Source organism: Phyllobates terribilis, unplaced genomic scaffold, assembly GCF_046119375.1.
Source record: "Phyllobates terribilis strain yellow unplaced genomic scaffold, ASM4611937v1 Scaffold_5__5_contigs__length_657084704, whole genome shotgun sequence".
NCBI classification, from domain to species: domain Eukaryota; kingdom Metazoa; phylum Chordata; class Amphibia; order Anura; family Dendrobatidae; genus Phyllobates; species Phyllobates terribilis.
In genome coordinates this window covers 173,683,021-173,705,299 of record NW_027362765.1, presented here as the reverse complement: position 1 = coordinate 173,705,299, position 22,279 = coordinate 173,683,021, and the positions used below count along the sequence as shown (strand labels likewise).

Genomic DNA, 22,279 nt, shown 5'->3' with positions numbered 1-22,279 from the left:
TCTTTCTAAAGCGAGGCCAGCAGACAAGAGCACCCACAGACCCTTGTGTGTCTACACATGCACACTGCAGCTCTATTCTAGCGCAGATAAGAGTTCTGCTGATTGTAGGTGTCTGACCCCTGCGACCTGCACCAATCAATAAATTATCACATATCCTAGGGTTAATAACTTATCTTGACTTTACAAAATAGTATATATTAATATTGGAACACTAACAATACATTAATATTACCAGAGAAACTCACAACTACGCATTCATTACACACTCACATTTTGTTTTTATTAACGCCAACTGTTTTGTTTTTTTTGTCTTTTTTTCAAATTTTTATTACGGTTTTTCTTGTTTTAAAACAATAGCACAAAGAGAACCCAGGTAAGCAAGTCTCAGAACCAAGGCCCATGGCCCTGCCACTATACCATTAGACTGTACAAACCCAGAACGAGGGTGTAACCTAGAAATTAATTAGGAATTTGGGAGGAAAGGGAAGAAAACATCAAGAGCATGAGAACAGTGCCTGCACCTTTTGCTTTCCAGCACAGGTAAGAAAAGAAGTCTACAGTATAGATATGCTTATTATACTAGACAGAACTACACAATGCAGGTCTCTCCAGTACAGGCCCAGGCCACAGAGAGAGTGGTGGGCAGGGGGATTAGTGTGAGTGCACACAACCCCCAATTAGATACTCCCTCCAGAACAAGGGGTATAACATCAGAACAAAACAGGCAGCCAACAAGTACAATTTTCTGATGTGGGAGAATACAAGAGGTAATTAAGGACCATACATGAAGTGAAAAGCCCTCACCAGAAAATAAAGGGGAAAAAAATCCATCTAAACCCAGCCACCTTCCATTAATGGCCTTGGCTAATGCACACTCTGTGATAACTCGTCAAGTTGCGGCCCCCTTACTTAAAGATAACCCTCTACACTGGTGTTTGGTACCTCTATCTCACAGGAGCCAATAGAAACATTCTTTCTCCACGTCTACTTTCAGGCAGAATTTGCACAGAAAGGGCATCTGGGAGATTCACAGTTAGCAGCTTGACGCTACTTCTATCATATATACAGATTTGACTGAGCAATTGAATAAAATCCCTAAGGAGTTGATTGGGGACTGAGCAGGGATCAGATGGGAGCTTTCATTTTATTTTTATTTTTTTGCACCAGCTTCCCAGTGGGTGTAAAGGGTGTTGAGGGGTAAGGGAGGACAGGTACATAGCCTCCCATAGCAGGGGGCCTAGGGTTTAGCCTGTTGGGGCGGTGAGAGAGCAGGCGGATGGGAATCACTGCGCACAATCACACTGTTGAGGAGGGTGACTTGCGCAGCAGTAGATACTGATGCATGGCGTCTGCATCTCTCTTCAGCCAGGCAGCATTCAGTAGGATATTTTCACAGCACTGTTGCACCGTACGCTCAGCAGAGGGCGCTGGATGAGCATCGAAGAATGTCTGGTAAGGAAATGGGGAAGAAAAAGCATTAGAGAAACCCTAAATATTATGCTCTATATGCCAACAAACTAAGGTTCACATAAAATACAAAGAACAAAGAGGAGGTCAGTGTGAAATCACTAAATTACACTAACTGCTTACCTTGACCTCTGCAGCCATCTTGTCACTAGCAAAGCCATCCACAGAAAGCTGAAGGCCAAAAATAATGTGTTAGCGGCAAAAGACTGTCAATGTCACAGGTAAAGTAAACCAATCTCACAGAAAAAGCCTTCATACTTTAATGAGTCGTGAGATAAGGAAGCCACCTTGGTACCGGTTATACAATTCCTCCCAGTTTTCCTTCACAAAGGTCCATGCAGATTTCCTGCCTTGTTTGCTGGCTCCAGCGACACCTCCTATTACAGACACTGTGTCCTGAGGACGTACCTCTTCCTAGAGCGCAAAGAGAAGCATAATGATCTGAAGGATGTGCTGCACACCACTACTCCATCCTGAAAGACCTCTTCACAGGCGGACAGGGATATTTGGGTGAGCAACAGTTGCTTACTGCTGACAGCACCTCTAAACCCGCTATACTTTGTAGAAACCAATGACTATGGAGAAGTCACTGTGAGAACATGTGGGTGAGCAACCAAAGACTTACCGAAAGTGAAAAGCTTAACACCTTGTGGATTAACTCTGGGGAAGAAATGGCTCCAAGAACCCTCTCGATTCGGTTCTTTTCCTCTTGCATGTCAGCCTGTTTGTGGAGCTGAAAGTGTAGAAGTGGAAGATAGCAGTAACATGTGTGATGCCAGGCACTGTGCATAGTTAGGCATTATTGACTTTGCCCACCACCAAAGAATGTGTGCAATTTGGTTTAGATTTAAAAATGAGATCAATGATCACGGAGAGTCGTCCACTAGACAGGAAGGTCTTATATATATACATGATCCTTACAGCATTTCATTAACTGACCATGTCAATTGTTATTTTTATGGTGACACAAATGATTAGGATCAATTATAAGGCACGTGATTCCCTGGGTGTTCAGCCCAGTGATGACTGCGGAGAATACTATAGAGCTTCCTCAATGACCTGTCAATCTATCATTGTTACAGTTTCCTTTAGTTTCCTGCTGCAGGGCTTCTTGTAGTTTGGCACTTTTTACACTACATTTATTACTGACAATGGTGTGTGTGCTTGTGTGTGTTTGCAAATCAGCCATCAACCAAGAGGAAAAAAAAAGTTCTATTGCCACCTACTGGAAGTGACCCCCTGTATAAATCAATTGGGTGGCTACCTTCTTGGGGGAAGAGGCATAATTTGCCTACCATTTTCCCACAGAGCATTGCCTGATCTAGAAGTCTCCCTACATCACAAGAAGAATCTTAACCCCCTAGACCTGAGAATGTTATAAACAAGTTGGCTCAGTAGTTAGCACTGGTTAGGGATCACATCTGACGAAAGACAATTATAGGCAGTTCCCCAATTACAAATGTGAAATGTTCAAAAAAAAAAACCAAAACCTATACTCGCCTCACCACTGACCTCTCCGGCCGGTGCGCTTAGCATGCCTTATTTTTAAGACTTCGGGTCCCATCCAAGCCCCAAAGCTCACTGTGCGTTATAAGATCATAACGTAGACGTCACAACCTTATGACATGCAGTAATGTCCGAAGCCTGGAGACAGCCCAAAGTTCTGGTCTGTAGTAAAAAGCAAAGACATGTGGTGTGACATGATGGAAAGAAAAAGACCGGACGGCAAGCAGCTGGAGTGGTCAGCAGTGAGTAGTAGTATTTTTTTTAATCCCTGCCTTGTTCCAACTTATATACGTATTTGGGTAACGAACATATACAGAACGCATCTAGTTAGTTCCTGCTGATACAGGCAGTCCCCAGGTTACGATCTGTACATCAATAAATAGAAGGTACATCAGGGTTTTTTTTTCTATATTCATATCATGCAAAAACTTGTATATATACCAAAAATGTTATAGAAGAGTCTTAATGTTATAACCTTATCAGTGACACTAACCTTCAGCATGGTATCCAGAGTTGTGGTGTTTCCATGCTTCAGGACAGTCACATAAACCTGGGAACATAGATCTTGATTTAGGTAAATGTTGTGATGTTGGAAGAAGAAAAAAAAAAAAGACACAGCAATTAAGGAACTAACCGGGCTCCTAAGGTCGGCACTCAGCGTGTTCTTTCCTTCTATGTGGTCCTTAAACCTACGACGTGCCTCTTCCAGGGTGGGTTTATGGCCAGCCTTTCCCAACTTCCCTAAAACTAGCCCCCTCAGCAGTGCGTCCAAGTGTCCTATAAAGTAAAGGATATACACCTAAATAAATTTCCTAAAGTACAGTTAAAGAGGTCGTCCGGTCCAAAATGAGAAGTCAGCAAGTTACTCTGTGTGACTGTAGACTTATGAATCCCCCCCAGAGCACGCGCTGTGGGGATTCGCCGGTTTCTGAGCCGTGATACATGCGGGTGGGGGTCAGCGCGAGTGGTTGCCATTTGGCACTAACCTCATGGGAATGGGGCATTCTCCCCCCTGTTTGCACTGAGCACTTTATCACTATCTTCACTGCCACATCAGCCAAGCAGTGTGCACGAGGCACCTTACGGAGAATACCAACATGATTCATCTAAACCAAGTCTCTCTTATTAATCATTCATATTGTATTATCTGAATTTATAGGGTATGTGGTTCCTGATGAGCCGATTAGCAGGAGAAACGCGCCCACGTCGAGTGATACATGCCTGCATCTGTACTTTACCTTAGCGGTGTAGTTGTGGGGTTGGACTATTTGCATTTCTGATCTTGTCCCTACGAATAGGAGGGTCCAAGGACACCTCCATACTATATATCTTCACTTTCTGGCTGACTAGTGAATCTTTTTATGCTTATTGTATTTGAAGATTGGTCTATTGTATATATTGCTATAAAGTGACATCTATTTTCTGGTTTGGTGAGGGATGCAGGAATATTCCCTGTGATCATTTTTGTTACTAATACATATATACTTTTACTGTATTTACAGCCAGATTGAGATTTATATGCAGTATTATTGATTGTTTTTTTATGAGGATTCATTTCCTTTGAGCATCTGGGCCATTAAGATAATTGATAATTGACTGGAAAGGAGTACTCAATTTCCTATTTTTTGATTTACCACACCTGTACTCTACAGGTACAGTGGTGGTGGTCCATTTGTCTTGGGGATTGAATGGTGATTACCCTCTTTCATCCCCTTACACTGATAATTGACTCCCATCATTCTCACCTAATCAGGGACTTATAGGGTTCCTTTAGGGTGAGCAGACGAGGAGCGGGGGCGCCATTTGCGTTCAAGAGGGTGCCAACCTCCGCTATGAGATAGGGACAGATTAGGGGTCAGCTTAGGGCATTGCCCCTTACCCACTTTATGATGATGTCTTTTTGGGCAGAGAATACTTTACAGCCTTTTTAACTATTTTTTGGTGTTTTTTTGAGGGTTAGTTGCATTTGAATTTTTAATGATACAAATTTTAGGTGTATTTTTTCGGTGAAAATGTTTAAATGCTATACACTTCCATTATAATCTGTGATTTTGTTTTTGAGTCGGGACCGCCGGGTACGTATGCGTTATACATACCCTTAGCCAAAGCCCGTCTAGTGGGCACGGGCTCGCTCCATACACTTGAGCGTCTAGGGGCGTTACCAGTATGAGACATGTAAATAAAGAGAGCAGACTGTCAGTCATTACAGGTCTCGCACTGGTAACACTCCCTTTCATAAGTTCTGGAGGCAGATTCTCATACAGATCAGTGTCCAGCACAGAGATCTTAACAGCTCATTTACATTTTAAGAAAAGCATGGCTTTCTCTGGCATAAGATAACAGATGTCATTTCATTCAACTTTCTATGACTTGCATGCCCACATAGATGGTTTAGGAGGGTAAGTCTTACTGACAGATTCCCTTTAACCCACTGCCCAAAAGGGCTACTGATTCAATTCCACTGAAAGTTGTAAAATGACTTTTTTTGTTGCTTTGCAGTGAAGCCTGCTTGGCCACTAGATAGCAGTTTTCACATGTGCTGACATTTTTAACATGGCCCCACACATTAGGCTCTATGCAGATATGCATCCATCTGGCTTCCATCATAAAGCAAAAAAAACTAAATATTGTCTAATGGATGTCAATGGACTACACTGACATTGAATGCAGTCCAAAAAATTTCACAGAGGTGACCATTGTTTTCCCTTGCAAAAAAAAAACTGTTCTGCCAACAGTCTCCAGATGTGAACTTAGTCTTATATATTCATCTCCATCCTCATCAAGACGCATGCTCAACTGGGATGATCATGCATATTTATGTCAATGGAAACACTTTTGCAAGCAGTTTAATCACCAGCCATGAGAAAACATGAGTAAACACTGGAGTTTTTGGATAAAACACATTTATGATCACCTACCCTCGCCAGGTTTTGGGTCCCAGCCTAAGCGCTGTCCTATTGGTGAGAAGACATCTCTGATGAATCCTTGAATCTCCTCATGGAACTCTGTGTGAGATAAGAGTGTGGACAGGATCCCTAGATTACAGCTCAAGTCGCTCCATACAGTGTAATTAGGTTCATTCACAAAGGCCTCCATGACTTTAAGGACTTCAACCGTGCTGATGATGCCTGCTCGCGCCTGAAGGAGGGACACACATTAATAATACTGGGAAAGTTCAAGACTTCCACCATTTGTAGCAACACAGATATTAAGGGCAAATCTTGCACAGACTATTTTTATTTCACTTCCATACTTACCAAGGAAAACAGGTCATTCTGCAGGCCTAGCCTGTCCACTGGCTGAAGGGAGAGATCTCTAATGCCAGGCAGTAAATTGTCCAGCATAGAAGGGCTGTACTGGGTGCGGTAGAAACCAACTGTGCCCGGATTTAGCTAGGTTGGATGAGAGCAGAATTAAGCATGTAAAAGGAGACTTGAGAAATTCTGCAGGGACTCGAGACATTAGGCAGTTTGAAAACATGAGCTACAACAACTCCAAGATACATCTATTTTCCTTTTTTTTCTGGTGGTCTACGATGAGTGCAAAAAAAATTGTGAAAAAGTGTGAGAGTCGTACCATCAGTGGACAGTGGTGGGGCAACATCACTGGGAGGAGCAGACTTTCACGACCTGCAGCTAAGACATACATACACTGGTCCAGTTATGCAGGATATTTAGGCTCACCTTAACCCACTGGTCTGAGGTCACACCTTCTAGAACAACAGTCATCTCTGGCTTGTCCATTAGTAATCTCAATTTAGCGGAGGCTGGGGATTCACTGGTGCAGATGCTGATCGGTACCATCCAAAGGGGGCTCTCCTCACCTGAGCGAGGGCAATAGGAGGATGTTATATGGAGAGAGGGGCTGGAGGCTTACCAGCCAACCTATCATCGGGAGAATAAAGGAGATAAGAGAAATAGGAAGAAAGAAAGGTAGGATAGCTTTGAGCAGCTCCAGAAAAGCACAAGTGAGACTACAATGACAACACTGTACAGGTGAGCAGCATTGTCTGCAAAATGCGATTGGGGGAGTCTGCTACTATAGCCATGTTTAGGGTCGCTCGAGGGCTAGAAGGGGCAAAAAAAAAAAAATGCAACTGGGCAAGTCTTACCATTATGTGGCCCACTAGCACAGAACTTCCTTTGTGACAGCTTTAATATCCGTGTGTCGTCTTTCTGAAAAACAGTAAATTATAATCGTGATGTAGTCCTACCTGCCCTATTACACACATTACATGGGAGAACATGGACTGCCACGTAATGGAGCTTCATGCAGGTACCTGCTCTGATTCCACATAGATCAATGGGAAACCCATCTGCTTGGTCCATGAACTCATTACAGCAGCAATTGGCTTCCCACTGGCTTGCTCAAGAGATTCCCATAGGTCCTCTGCAGAAAAGAGCACTCATTTTACAGCTGTGCGAGGGGAGCTGAGTGGAAAAGGGAAGGTAGGTTTGGGTGGAGGCATCACTATAAAGTTATTAATGGTCAGCAAAATGACAGGGCCATGGATTACCTGTGGCAGCGTTCTTCTCCTGGAATTTAGTGAGGTATTGGTTCATGCCTTTACGGAAGTCCTACATGAGGAGAACAAGAATTTGTATCAGTAATACTAAGAAAATGAAGAGAGATGTGTGAAAGTGCTGCCCAGACTGAACATGTCCCTGGATGATCTGCAGGCAACGTTGAGAGGCACTCTCATAAAACATAGAAATTATGACATGCCATCCTTGAAAACGGGGTGACACTGTAGGGCACAGACCATAAAATACTGATCTAAGGATGGGGTGAGGAACCACCTAAGAATGTGGTATCTGATGAAAGTTTCTACACTTCAGGTCTGTGCGAATTGTTGAGAATCACTGGCGACCAGTCGTCAATACCATTTAGCTATTCACTGACATTGTTGTGCTGCACTAGAAGGTATTTTTGGATTTCTCTGTCATTTCCCCAGTGGACACTATTGTTAGTAACTAACAAATAAAGTAGCACTCTAACGCTATAGCATGTAAACATGAAATATATGAAATTTGACAGGCATTACCACTCCAGAAAATAAGAAAAAAACGAAGATACTTAGTGCATAATTTGCCCAGCAGCCAACGACAAGGCGATCTTTTGCTAGGAATCTATCCTAATGTGATTCCTCCATTGGGCTGATATCCATATAAATGTAGGCTAGGTAGGATCCTGACGTAATTAAAACCCATATAAATGTAGGCTCAAAAGAGGAATCACATTAGGGTAGGTTCCCAAAGTTTACAGAATTCTAAAAGAAAAAAAAAACAAACTACCACAGTGTCCAAAACAGTGTCTGCCATTACTGAGGGCAGAGCTCAGAGAGGGCTGCATGAAGCAGCTAACGGGTGCCCTTTAAAAGCACCAGCCATCATAAACTTGATTCATTTTGGATACTTCAACGATATGACCATTTGGGTGTCTTTCTTTATATAAAGTTGGGGGCCTTATTTATTACATTGGCAAAGGAAAGAGGTTGTTTAACCCAACCTTTACAACTTTGTAAGAATATTGCAGTATATGGTAAAAATTACAGTCTCAAGGGAGGGGAGGGGGGGGTTATCATTTCTGTTTTTGTATGTGATTAATTCGGGGAGATCTTTCCCATGGTTGTAATTATTTGAAAAATGTTTAACAAAAAGAATCTGATTTAAAAAAAAAATCATGGTCGCCTATGAATGACAGCCACATGCTGGACATAGGAGCACGGTCAGGGCAGGCATGGGAGAGTCTGCAGCAGAATCCCGGCTGCCATAGCAATCCATCAGCGCGTCCCAGGGTGCCTATGGGTGCAGTGTGCTGTAAATGCGGCTATCAGATAGGTCAACAGCAGCAGGTAGAGCTCGGCTCTAATAGCCGCCGTCAGAAACAGATGATGGTCGAATAATAGCTATCATCTCGTAGGAATGGTGCAGGCTCAGCTCCTGAGCCCGCTCCATACACCCACTCCCGACGAGCATCGTACATATAGGGCACTTATTGCCCAGGGGGTTAAACTCTTCAGATGGCAGATTTAGTCGAAAAATTGCATCAACCATGTTAGATTTCAACATGTCTGAGCTTTTTGTTCCTGTGGGAGAGGAGCTTTTTTCCCTTTGTTCCCCACTATCTATTTAAAGGGAATCAGTCACCAGGTTTTGCTACTTACTTAAGAGAGCAACATAACGTACAGACAGACGCTGACTCCAGTGATGTGGTGATTACTAGGCTGCTTGCTGTGGTTTTGATAAAAAAGTCATCATTTTATCAGCAGGAGATCATCACTAGAAGACTACTAAACCTGCTGCCACATAGCCTTCCCCTATTCATGAGCTTTGTATAAGTCACCCCCACCACTGACTGACAGCTTTGTATTCACACTGTGCATAGGCAGACAGCTGCCAATCAGTGATGTGGGAGGGGTTATACAGAGCTCAGCATTCAGAGAATTTGTTTTCCTCTGCTACAGATATATAAACAACAGCAAGCAGCCCAGTAAGTGACATCGCTGGTATCGGGGTCTCTGCCGCTACATTAATTTGCACTCTCAAGTGGTAGCAAAAACTCGGTGACAGATCCTTTTTAAAGTGTTTTTAAAACCAGTGAAAGTTTTATTGAAATATAATCAGAATCAGATACAGTATGGATATAGCAAACTGCCAAGTTTTGCGGTCCAATAAATCACCAGGAATGAATGTACATAGTGTTAACAGTATTTAAAGAAATTGTAGCGCAGAGAGCTTGAATAGAATCTCAAAACATACCTCAGTGGGTTTCATCCACAAAATGGAAAATCACACCAAACACACCAAGTTATACAACAGCCATTGCTGCTTGTCTATGTCTATCTAGTGAGATAAGTTGATAAAGGGCGAGAGTCCGAAGCTACTCAAGACCACACAGAAGAAAGTTCAGCCAGCTTTAGGCCATTTTAGTGAGTAATTAACGAGTTAATTTACACCATACTTACCTCATCGCCAATATAATCGTGTAGCATACGGATCACAGATGCTCCTTTGCTGTATGATATGGCATCAAATATTTCATCCACTTCAGAGGGATGGCCAACATCCACCTACATTCAAAAATGTCAAAAAATATGTAAAGTTTTTTTTTTGTTTTTTTTTTAAATGAGCAAAAATGTAGGAAAATAATTACTTCACATTACCAAATAGAACCTCATTCAGACATCAGCGATGTATGCAAAAAATGTCAATGTTTTTCTTCAGAGTTTCCCAATTACTATAATGTTAATCACGGACAGTACACCGACTGCATCCATGTACTGTTATTTTAAAGGACCCATAGACTTGTATGAACGATTGTTATCCTTGATGCCAGTAAAAAAATATGGGCATATGAACAGCTCCACAGACTATATTGAGTACATGTTCTATCCGTGAAAACCATGGCTATAACACATACGTGAAAAGCGGACGTCTGAATGATGAATAATGGTATTCATGGCACATTCAGGCTATAGAGTGTAGTAATTTCATCAAGCCACAGATATGATCACTGGTGATGCGAGTATAGTAAAACCCTTCCTACATCGTGGAACGGTTTGTGGCTTATCTCACGGCTTAGACATCCATGCTGACCACTGCTAACATTTATCTACATTGCATCCCAATACTAAGTGATGCACTGGATGCTGTTCTCCATAAGACAATCTTATATGGAGTCCAATACTTTGAGTACAGTGGAGATCATAAAAAAAAGCACAGAATGACTATAAAACTATAGATTACTAATCCATCAGAGAGAAGACAAGATGATCAGGTGTACATATATACTTAGGGGAATGAATGAATTGTAGTAGACTGCATCTGTAGGCGGACACCCCCGAAAAAAGAGCACGGCAGAGCTCACCATTAGTCTATTGGCCCCGTCGGCGAATGCATCAAGACCCAGTTTTGCGGGGGATTTCGGACGTATGCCCGACGGGGACACAGAAAGCAATGTGAAAGCACCTTTAGGCTGGCCATTCAAACCAGAAAGCTGCCAGCTGAAGTCTCTTCTGGTTGACATATTTGTCCCAAACTCTCCAAACTTCCTATTGTATTCTCAATAGGAGGGGTGTAAGCCTCTTCAGAGCGGCGTATCTCCCAAAGAACAGAAGGATCCAGCAGCTGAAATTACAAAGCCCGATCCCACGACATATGCGGCTGGGGGATCATCAGGATGCCTCCATACATATTGGATGGTATGCCAGGCCTATATGTATCTAAGAAAGGGGGCCTTCAGAGGGTCATTTTTATTAGTTTTGGTTGAAGCCACCTACATCAAAATTACAAAACCCATTAATAAAGTGACTGAGTACCTCGATTGGATGGCTATTATCCAGGGCATCCAGTTCTTGAGCACGAGTGTAATCAGCAGAAACAAATTGTGTCCATATATCATATTCTGGGAAGCAATGATCCACACAGAGGTATTCAATCCAGGAGGCAAATCCTTCATTCAACCACAAATGGGTCCACCATTCCTGACAGAGACGAGACATATTTCAGTCTACAAATATAGACCTTTATGGGACCAAACAGTGGCAGGATTTACATGCTGACTACCTTTATTAGTGCTGCTCCAAAAACCCAGGTTAGATCTACTGCACAAATACTGCAGCCGGAGACTATTTCTAACCTATATGTTTGGCTTTTCCAAACTTCAAATTCCTATTGAAAACTAATAATTTCCCTTTTGATGTCTGCTAAACTGACAGCCTGTTTGGTGCGTTCCCATTATTCTAATAATCAGTGCTCAGTACATAAGGCTGCTTTTACATGTTTGATATTCATGAAGTACGGATTGCAATGTCAAGGCCGGTTGAAGGTCTCCTGAACAAACTCAACAGCCTCACATATCTGTCACGAATTCAGGTCTCGATAGCTGGTCCAGACACCCTGATCTATAAGACTTGTGAAACCGGCCTTAGATGGAAGTCTTAATGAACACAATTTCCTTCAGCTCTAGGTATACATTCATTACCAAAGTCATATTGTGTTTTGCTTTTTTCCAACAAGGAGTTTGCTATATAGGATAATAACTAACTAAAAGCCAGAAAAATAACAAATAACAGTACCTACCATAGTAACTAGGTTCCCAAACCACTGGTGTGCCAGCTCATGTCCCACAACTAGTGCCACCCATTGGCGAGAGGAAGAACACGAGTTCTTGGGATCGATAAGCAGAGCAGTCTCCCTAAGAAATTAATAAAAAGTAACAAATATCTTATAAAGGAATCAGTGTCAGCCAAGTAAGCCAAAATTTTAAAGGGGTTATGCTTGCCTCTTGCCCAGACCAGTGTCTGTACCTCAACCTCCAGGGATGACGCATCGACATAATTAAAGCAACGTCTAATTGCTGGAGGCCAATCTGAGACTAGCAGGGACTGGGCAAGTGTCGTCACAGAAGTGCCAGAGTTTCACCACATTTTTTTGTTTTATTTCAGACAATTTTCTACAGCTGTAGATTTTGCTGTGAAGTAAAGGTAATCCACAGCAAAAACCACAAAACTAGGGTTTGACTCATGATTTCTACCCTATTCAATTCAATTATATAAATACTACCCACCCCAGGCCATTCTACATCATCATATCCATAAAAATAATTAAACCAATAATAGAACTGTAGGAGAAATAAAGAAGAAAAAGAAAACAAAAGAGGACTTCATTTTTGAAGATGCAAAACAGCATTCCTCCAAGCTCTAACGGGATCTTAAGATAATAAAGCAGCTTAATATGGCTTAGATCATGAGCAGATGTTCAGTCTCTTAACGCTAGCACAGTGTAATGGAGATACCTTGACCTATGACCAGATTAGCAAGAAAGGGGGGGCATAGAATCAACGTTCGCACCTGTACGTAACCAGACCCCAGTTTTCCATGGCTCCTGTGAAAAAAACAGAAAGTGAGGGAAGAGGTACACTAAATGACAGTCACCAGTACAGCAGGCCAGTCACTGCAAAAGTTACCAGCCGCAAAGTCTGCAATTGCGATGAGGTCAATCTTGGGAAGAGGGTACGGAACATTGAAGTAATCCTTATAGAAAGGCAGAGTTTTAGCAGCAACCTAAAACAGGTGACAGACAAAAATGTTTGCTGGCAGAGAAATTACCAGGTAATATAAATAATACATACACACATTATATAATGTGTATAATTATATGTCACATGTGTGTATGTATACACACACACACACACAATCTACCTCCAAGGCGAATTTTCCTTGCTCTGCTTTTCCAACTGGTGTGTAAACCCGGACCAGCACGCCATCAGCAGATCGGGTCTCTACGAAGTCATACTCCCCCACCACAAAGGCCACAAGATAGGTAGACATTACAGGGGTGCGTGCAAATTTCACTTCCACCAGGTTCTCATCATCTGGGTATGGCTTACGCTCAACCAGGTTCTAAACAATGTAATATTTAAAATAAAAAAAGCGGAAAGGAAAAGTATACACTATCATTTAAAAGTAAAAGAAACGTAAATCAACAGCCATAAAGGCAAATATTTGCACACCAGAGAACAGCCATTTGACAGAGCTGTGCTTTTCTGGGCTCTGCAGGACCTGCAAACAGCTGATCAGCGAGATTGCTAGGTGTCGGGACCACCACAAATCTGTTATCCTAAGGATAGCTCATCAATATCCTATTCCAGGAAAACCCCTTTAATGGGAACCTGTCACCAGAAAAAACGCTATTAACTTGCAGATACGGGGTTAATCTGCAGATTAATAGCATTACTAACCTGCCAGGCGCCTGCACTTAGCCGAACGCTGCAGGGAGAAAATGAACTTTTTTTCTCCCGACAGCGTTCGGTTTCATTCACCAGGGATGGTGCCGATGCAGTCACTACCGAGTATAGAAAGCAGCGGCTGTAACCGCGCCCCCAGCCCTGACTGACACTGACCCTGTATTGGGATCAGCTGTCAGTTACAGCCGCTGCTCTCCATACTCAGAGCCATGATTGAACTGGCGCCGCCCAAGTGACTGAAACCGAACGCTGCTGGGAGGAATAAAGTGCGGGTGCCGGGCAGGTCAGTAACATTATTAACCCCATATCTGAATGTTAATAGTGTTTTTTCTGGTAACAGATTCCATTTAATATATTTGAAATTTCATTTTATGCTACTGTAGGATTTAAATGCTTAAAAGGTTTGATGTAATATTACACAGGAATGGTGCTGGCTATGTTATTATAGAGCCAGCACCTGCCTCCAGGGTACATCAGACATACTGCTGTTTAACCACTTAAATGCCACTATCAATCTCCAATGCTTACTGTCCTCCCCGTGATGCCATTGCGGGGTTCCAATAAGTTGTCATGGGCTACTTAAAGGGGTATTCCCATCTATAAGATCCTATCCCAATATGTAGTAGGTGTAATATAATAATCATAATAATAATATTAGCAAATACCTCCAATTAGAAATGTAGTATAGTTTTTCTGATGTCTCTTTTCTGATGTGCAGACCTTAGGTAACCATGCTTACGACCACTGATATAGTGACAGTTAGCTAGTTGCTAGTGGTCGTAACCATGGATACCTAAGGTCCTGCAATACCCTGCACATGAGGAAAGACAGAATCAGAAAAACTATACGACATTTCTAATTGGAGATATTTGCTAATATTATTACACCTACGACATGTTGGGATAGGATCTTGGAGATGGAAATACATCTTTAAGGCTCCTGTTGGTACTCCTGTTTAACCTAAAGCACAGGCTGTCACACACAGGAGAGCAATTTTCACTACATACTCTAAGAAATTAGGATAATATTAATAATAAATCATCATCATCAAGTGAAAAGTTTAAAAAAATATATAAACCACTGCTTTTTACCCATCGAAAAATAATATAAAAGAAATAAAAAAAGAAGCACAAGGACCTGACATGACGCCATTGACTCATGTGACAGGTCACGCGACCGCTGACGTCGGCGGTCGTTTGACCTGTCACATGACTCAATGACGTCATCGCAGGTCCTTCACACCACCGCGATACACCGGGGAGACCGGACGCAGCGGAGAAGGAGACCGCGGGCCATCGGAAGGTAAGTATAATCTTTATTTTTTATTTTTCACCATTCTTATTCTTTTTTTTAAACTATTACTTGGTCACACTATATATGCTGTTTGCATGGATTTATATAGTGTGACCAAGTTGTCAAGCACTTTTCCAAGTGATGCTAAAATCGCTTGGAAAAGCGCTTGATAACCCGCATGCAGAAATGCATGCAAAAACAATTGACAAACGCTTCTACCTGGCGGGAAAAACGCATGTAAAATCCGCATGCGTTTTTTTACTGCCAGGGAGAAGCGGAAAAAATATGCAGCATTTCTGCATCGTGGGCACATAGCCTTAACCTCACAACGAATGGCGCAAAAAAACAAACATTGGCAGAATTTTTTCATTATTTTACTCCACATGGAATTTCTTTTCCGTTTTATAGTACATTATATGGTAACATTTATGGTGTCATTTAAATCTACAAAAAAGCCCTTATACGTCTATGTCGATGGAAAAATAAAAAATAAAATTATGGCTGTTGGAACATAGAGGAGGAAAAAATTAAATTGCAAAAAAATTTGGCTACGTCATTAACAGTGTTTCAGAAGAGTAGGAAATGTTCTAAAATAATTGACCCCAGTAAAATCCCCTCCTGCTTCAGCACCACTGCTCTGGTGGCCCCATCTGGTTCTGGACATGACAATGTAAAGGACATCACTGCAGGACTAGGGGAGACCACCAGAAGTGGCACTGAGCCGCTACGGATTTAACTGGTAAGCAGTGCGTCGATATTTAAGAACATTTCCTATCCATCTGCAAATTTTGTGAAATTCCAGAAAACCTCTGAAGGAAAAGCAAAGAAAACCATGCCTGAATAGCCTCAGAACTCCGAGATAGATCTTCCCTTTCACTGCTCCTGATCTTGGTATGATGGCGCCCTTCCACTGTGAGCAGTCTATGTTCCCATGAGGACAGAGAATCAGGGGAGTAGTGTCACATATAATCTTTTGTTGTTTTCCTAATCCCTGACTCATCAGGTAAGGGGGCAGGTCACAATTTCACAGTACAGCTAAAAACCATGAGTAAAACTGACAATAAATAGAAAAAAAAATACATATTTGTCTTTATAACATGCACTTAAGTTAACATAAAATTTACCATATTTGACAAAGCTACACGATCTTTGGGAACAATCAGAATAACGTCAAAGGTTGCCTTGATAGCCGGCTCATCCCAGCAGGGAAAAGCTCTGCGTGCATCTGTGGCCTGGGAAAGAAAAAACAGCTATATTTCATGCCACAAAGAGGTGGAATAAAGCAGCATTAATAAAATAGATGCAGGCACCTAGAGATGTGGCAATATGCAGGAAGGTATATGCATACACACACTTTACGTGTATGTATATATACATACACACACTTTGTGTGTATGTATATATACATACATACTGTATTTTTCGGACTATAAGACGCACTTTTTTCCTCCAAAATTTTGGAGGAAAGTGGGGGGGGGGGTGTTTTATAGTCCACATAATACATAGTCCGGCTGTTGATGGTGGGGGGAGCAGCGGGTCACAGGCAGTAGCCGGCTGCTGCAGCTAACACATGTGCATGTTGTTAAAGAAAATGAATATTCACTCCTCCCCACACCCATAGGAGTGGAGAAGAGTGAATATTCATTTTCTTTAATATCGCACACAGTGTCAGCCGCAGTCTTTCCGCAGCGGCTGGGCGATCACTTGTGCCCGCTATTAAAGAGAATGAATATTCATTGCTCTCCACTCCCATGGGCGTGGGGAGCAGTGAATATTCACTCTTTTTAACAGCAGACACACACATGATCGCCAAGCTGCTGCAGGAGCCGTGGCTGCGGCCAACAGTGCGGTGGCTATTAAAGAACATGAATATTCACTCCTCTCCACGCCCATAGTCCCCCGGTGTAGAGAGGAGGGAATATTCCGGCAGCTGACCTCAGCGTGTGGGGGCACATGGCAGTGACGTCATGCGCTGCTCACACGCCAAGATCAGCTGCTAGCAGCAGAACAGGATGCAGAGGGAAGGAAGGCGAGTAGAATCCTTTATTTTTTTCTGTGTGCAGAGTATTGGGGGCCATGTATACCAGTATGGTAAGGGGCGGGGGGGGTGGGGGGGGTGAATAAATACCAGTATGGTGGGGGTGGGGGGGGTGAACAAATACCAGGATTGGGGGTGGGGGCGGGATGATGTATACCAGGATGGGGGGAATGGGGGGTGGTGGGAAGAGAGATGATATGTACCAGGATGGGGGGGGGGGATGGTATATATCAGGATGGCGGGGTAATAGGGATATATACACTAGGCTGGGGATATACATATACCAGGATGGGGGATATTAGTATAGAATTGGGGTACATTACCCCTATAACAGTGCTAGCAGCAGATCATATATATATATGTTATATGTTTCTTAAAAATTCTGACAAGTGCCACACTGTCAGAGACCAAATGGGCATTCTTTTGGGCCTAGGAGTGACTGACTGAGTACAGTTTAATATTTCTATTCAATGTAGTATCTTATCAGAATCAAGTCTTTTGCTGGATTCCATTTCTCCATTACTATGGCCAAGTCCGTGCATTCACTAAACACTGCCGTACAATGTGAACATTGATCCTTTTAGACTGTTTCTTTCTATTCAACCCTGTCAGAAATGTTACAAGTTACTGCATCCTACTACAGTCTATGACCAGTACAAAATACATTAAAAGGAGTATTCTGTCCCCACTAGTTTCCACATCAATAGGTTAGCGGGACCAGTGGTGTCACACCCACCGATACCTGTCGCGATGCTTGCATATTAGAGGAATCAAGAGACGTGATGTTACTGGCCCTCCTCACCCCCCGATAGGTAATCCCCTTCAAGCAGAACCACCCTGTGACCCCAGTAATGCAACCAAGGATACACATTTCCTTACCTCAAACTGAGTGACAGCGGCATAGTGCACTTCTCCAGATGCTGTGGAATATTTACTGCGATAGAAACCTTTCATCTTATCATTCAGCTCCCCGACAAAATCAATCTTCAGCATCCCAGTACCTACACATACATAAGAAAGCATAAACCAGAGGCGAGGGGGATTCACTACACAGCCTAAGACTAGGAGATGGTGAACAGCGGGCTACTAATCTAGGGTACAGATGAAGATCACATACATGGACAGGACTAAACGTTAGAGCCATGAGGAGGCGTCTGGGAACTATGAAAATAGAATTACAAATCTAAAGCAGCAATGAAGTCTGATCAAAGGCATGTAATCCCAGAAGAGTGTTAGCATATATACACGACACCTACAGGTAGAACAAATAGAATACATTGCTCACTTTTGAGCAGGATTAGTTGGGGGCACCACAGAGGAGACTCCTTAAGGGGCCGTTCAGCTAATCACAGGAGGCACCAGGACTACAATATGGCAATGAGTTTTGATCAGCAGATTTCTTACCCTTTTGTAATGTACTGGGGAAGGACAGAGTCACTTTCTCATCTTCATTCTGGTAGTTAAAACCCGTGGCGTGGATCTCTAGAAAAGAGAGAAAGAAATCAGGTTATACCAACAGACAAAGGATCAACCTTATCAGGACCTTTTTTTTTTTTTTAACAAATGCAATGCTATTCCAATGGTTTTACATTTACAAAAGGAAATTATCTGCCACTTGTCACCTTTATTATCCCAGCTATTGGGATAGCTCTGATCGGGAATGTGTCAAATTTTTTACCATGCCACAGGATATCTGGTCAGGAGCCATGTGCACAGATACCCATGTTGTCAATCATACATTAATGATCACTGAGAAAGCCGGGTCCGCTGGGTGCTCCTGTACAAAGTGTCCCGGCTACTCTACACCTCTCCCACCCTCCGCAGTTGACTGACGTTATGCTGTCTCAGCCATGTAGAACATCATCTTCAAGTCATGCAATCAACATCAGTGGAAAAAGATCTGGAAGTATTCAGAGGGAATCTGTCATCAGGTTTTTGCTATATAATGTGAGAGCAGCATATTATAGGGGCTGAGATCATGATTCCAGTGATGTGTCACTTACTAGGCTGTGTCTTGTTGTTTCAATAAAATCAGGGTTTAATCAGGAGGAAATCATTGCAGGACTAGCTGCCTCATGTCTCCTTATCAACTACTTTGTGCAACCCCTATCCAACCATTGACTGTCCAAAGGCTACTCATCAGTTGTGTGGGGGTGGGGTAATATAGGGGTTTAGCATTTAGAGTTATGCAGCAGAGAAAACAGTAATTGTATCAAAACGACAGTAGGCAGACTAGCAAATAATACATAGCTGGAATAAGAGTCTCTGCCCCTACATCATGCTGCTTTCATATTTCATAGCAATCCTGCTGAAATATTTCCTTTAAAGCAAAGTATCAAGGCACTATACAGAGGTGGCAGCAGTCAAATTTGGTTGATCAAAATTGCTTACAGATTTCTTTCATCATCATCCACTGAGCCCTAGCATTGCTTCCCTAGTGTCTGCTATGATCCTTTTTCCTTTCACAAACATGCAGCTATATAAATTAAAATAGATACCTGGGGGTATATAGTGTAAAGAGTGCCCGATTACCACAGCCCCCCTCCTACCTTCTCTCAACACCCACGTGAATTCCCATGACACAGATGCAGGTGTCTGTGCTTATGAACCAGATGAGCCTACAAGTCTATGAGTCAGTCTGCAAACATTTTTGCAAGCTCCCAGAACACAGTCTTGCAGAAAGTAGACAAAATTAGGGGGTCACCTTTAACCTAATCTATATAAAGAGGGTTTCATTTTTGTAATAAAAAAAGGCAAAGTGGGATAGTTCTTTTGCACCTACGGATTGAAACGTGAGACCGAAGAAGAATGAGGGAGGCAAGGGTATTACTATACATGTCGTCATTATGTTATTTTATAGTCACTGTGCCTTTAAATAAGTCTAGAGCATGTGTACATATGTAGCCTTCTCAGAAGCCCAAGGAATTATTCTAAAAGGGAAAACCATGAATTCAGACAGGTATTTAATAGTGCTGCTCGGGTACGAGCAATCGTACTAATACTACTGCTGGCGGAGGCCTCACACCTTATTATTAGCAAAGTTAGGAGCGGAGAGCCTCTATTATCAGGCTCTATGGCATTATCCACAGCCCAAGTCCCCAGACAGCAATTGGAAAAATCTGGAAAAAGGGAAACAAAACTTCACACCAATGGACTAAATGGATTCATTCTCTGCAATAGGGGCATTGTCAGACTGGCACAGAGCCCGCCGATGACTGTAGACTAAGCTGGCATCAAGAGCAGAGCTTAGCTCATACCTGGCACATTAGGACGCACTATATAGACTTATGTCAGCACAAAACAGCAGACATCCACGAGACAGCTCTTTATACACAGCCGACATTGTAATCTAAGCTGCTGTGCCGCCAAGGCAACTGTGTCGGCACGGCTATGTGGCGGGCACGATCCCATACAGAAACAATAAAGCACTACACGTAGAAGCAAACAGAACAAGAAGATTCAAATACGGGGAAGAAATTTTCACAAATATTATAGGAAAATTCCAATTACTTATGATACACCAGCTACTTTTCTATATTCCCTAACTTTACATTGCTTGTTATTCCCCATTATAGCATATCTTCTATATAATAGCAGTTATTTACATGACACTAAGGTTTTCAGGCCAGGAAATGTATTATTGACTTCGCTCTCCACAAAAGTCAGCTGGGAGGAGCATATAACTAAGCCCCGCCCATAGTTTCTTGACCCCCATTTTGCAGTGTGCCCCATTTGTAGCATATGTAGAAGAGGTCAAGGGAAAGTTGCTCACAAGGATTAGGTAGGTGAGCATTAGCCTCACTATCCCGTTATCTATATTAAAGGGGTGCACTCATCTCTGGCATTCATTGTATATTCACAAATATCGGATAGGTGCAAGCCCCAGACCCATCTTCAGACCAGAAGCCCCCAACCACAGTCTTATGGCTGCTGTGAATGGAGCAAGGTGGGGTGCATTCTGGAGAGTTCTGGAAAACAGGGAGGGGACCCTCATCTATTGGACGTTTGTAGTGTATCCTGTGGTTATCTGAACTGTTGCATAAAATGAGTTGTTTTTTTCATTTTCTTGGGAATGTTTCCTTCCTTCTGTTGTGACCAAGCCATTACTTTAATATTCACACAGAGGATTCTCCGATGCCAGCGATTTGCATACTCCCGGCCACATTCAGACTAGACTGTATCCAGCCTCACTCAATACACTTGCATTAAGTGAGGACGCATCCATCTAGTCGGCAAGTGGCCACATTTGTACAAATCACATACTTGTGGCCACACACTCGCCACAGGCACCGGAGAATCCTCGCTTCACAGCACGCGCTATGTGAGGATTCACAAGTCTGCAGTCAGAGGCCTAAGGCTGGACAACCTCTTTAATGCTTGTAACAAATGCAATGAAATGCGAAAGGGTATTTGTGAGAATGATCCACCCTTAAACTGTTTATATGGTCAGGTTTCTCTGTGAAAGATAATGTCATCCACACCTTTACTGATGCAATCTGTTGTTCCCTGACTAAATAGCTGATTTAATTAGTGTCTTACTTCCCAAATACTCCCCCCAAGCCTCTGCCTTCTTTGCTTTATTTCCGACAAGACCCACCTTCCTCTGCTTGACTGACAACTCACTAGCTATGTAGTCAAGCCATTGAGCTGTCAGTCAAGCAGAAAATGGTGGGGTTGGGCGTAGAATAGAGCAAGGGAGGCGGAGGCTTTGGAAATGCTTTGAACACGCCTAGAGCATTTAAGCTTTAATTCATATGCAAATGAGGCTTATCGGTGTCGCTGGAGTCTGACATGACTTGGTGTCATATGCAGAAGAAAACGCAGCACTACTGGACCTGGGTGCATGAGTTGGGTCCAAAGCTTTGAAATGTCGCGATAACCTCAGCACACCAAATGGTATAATAAGATACTTTTATTTGCAGTCCACAGTAAAGACGTTTCGGTCGACAAGACCTTCATCAGTGTACTGCATGTAAACAAAATGAACAGATATAGAATACAAACATTACAGTGATTATAAAGTCACAAATTATGTATACAAAACATAAAAAAGGTCTATGTGTCTATGTAACCTTTTGTCCAGCAGTGAAGCAAAAGAAGGGGGCAACCTACCAAGTTACTGGGACGGGAGCAGGAGAAGAGAAGGAGATGGGACCCAATACAGGGATTCCTATGGAGAAAGTTCATACTATGAAGTAATGGAAGGATATATGGGGCTATAATAGG

At 42.6% G+C, this 22,279-nt stretch overlaps 1 protein-coding gene across 2 annotated transcripts in view; it reads right to left on the bottom strand.

Annotated features, from left to right (window-relative positions):
- Nucleotides 1-258: 258 nt before the first annotated feature.
- The window catches only part of NPEPPS (aminopeptidase puromycin sensitive), a 57,269-nt gene continuing 35,248 nt past the window's right edge, over nucleotides 259-22,279 (bottom strand). For both annotated transcript variants that reach the window (XM_073683476.1, XM_073683475.1), the window contains exons 3-23: nucleotides 18,458-18,535; nucleotides 17,933-18,054; nucleotides 16,140-16,247; nucleotides 13,178-13,378; nucleotides 12,943-13,039; nucleotides 12,827-12,860; nucleotides 12,057-12,171; nucleotides 11,294-11,458; nucleotides 9,941-10,045; nucleotides 7,490-7,550; nucleotides 7,253-7,362; nucleotides 7,085-7,148; nucleotides 6,657-6,796; nucleotides 6,231-6,365; nucleotides 5,892-6,111; nucleotides 3,608-3,750; nucleotides 3,467-3,523; nucleotides 2,093-2,200; nucleotides 1,726-1,881; nucleotides 1,591-1,638; nucleotides 259-1,449 (exon numbers count right to left, since the gene is read on the bottom strand). In XM_073683476.1, the coding sequence (XP_073539577.1) occupies nucleotides 1,297-1,449; nucleotides 1,591-1,638; nucleotides 1,726-1,881; nucleotides 2,093-2,200; nucleotides 3,467-3,523; nucleotides 3,608-3,750; nucleotides 5,892-6,111; nucleotides 6,231-6,365; nucleotides 6,657-6,796; nucleotides 7,085-7,148; nucleotides 7,253-7,362; nucleotides 7,490-7,550; nucleotides 9,941-10,045; nucleotides 11,294-11,458; nucleotides 12,057-12,171; nucleotides 12,827-12,860; nucleotides 12,943-13,039; nucleotides 13,178-13,378; nucleotides 16,140-16,247; nucleotides 17,933-18,054; nucleotides 18,458-18,535 (2,420 nt within the window). In that variant the 3' untranslated portion in view covers nucleotides 259-1,296. The remainder of the gene's footprint in view (nucleotides 1,450-1,590; nucleotides 1,639-1,725; nucleotides 1,882-2,092; nucleotides 2,201-3,466; nucleotides 3,524-3,607; nucleotides 3,751-5,891; nucleotides 6,112-6,230; nucleotides 6,366-6,656; nucleotides 6,797-7,084; nucleotides 7,149-7,252; nucleotides 7,363-7,489; nucleotides 7,551-9,940; nucleotides 10,046-11,293; nucleotides 11,459-12,056; nucleotides 12,172-12,826; nucleotides 12,861-12,942; nucleotides 13,040-13,177; nucleotides 13,379-16,139; nucleotides 16,248-17,932; nucleotides 18,055-18,457; nucleotides 18,536-22,279) is intronic.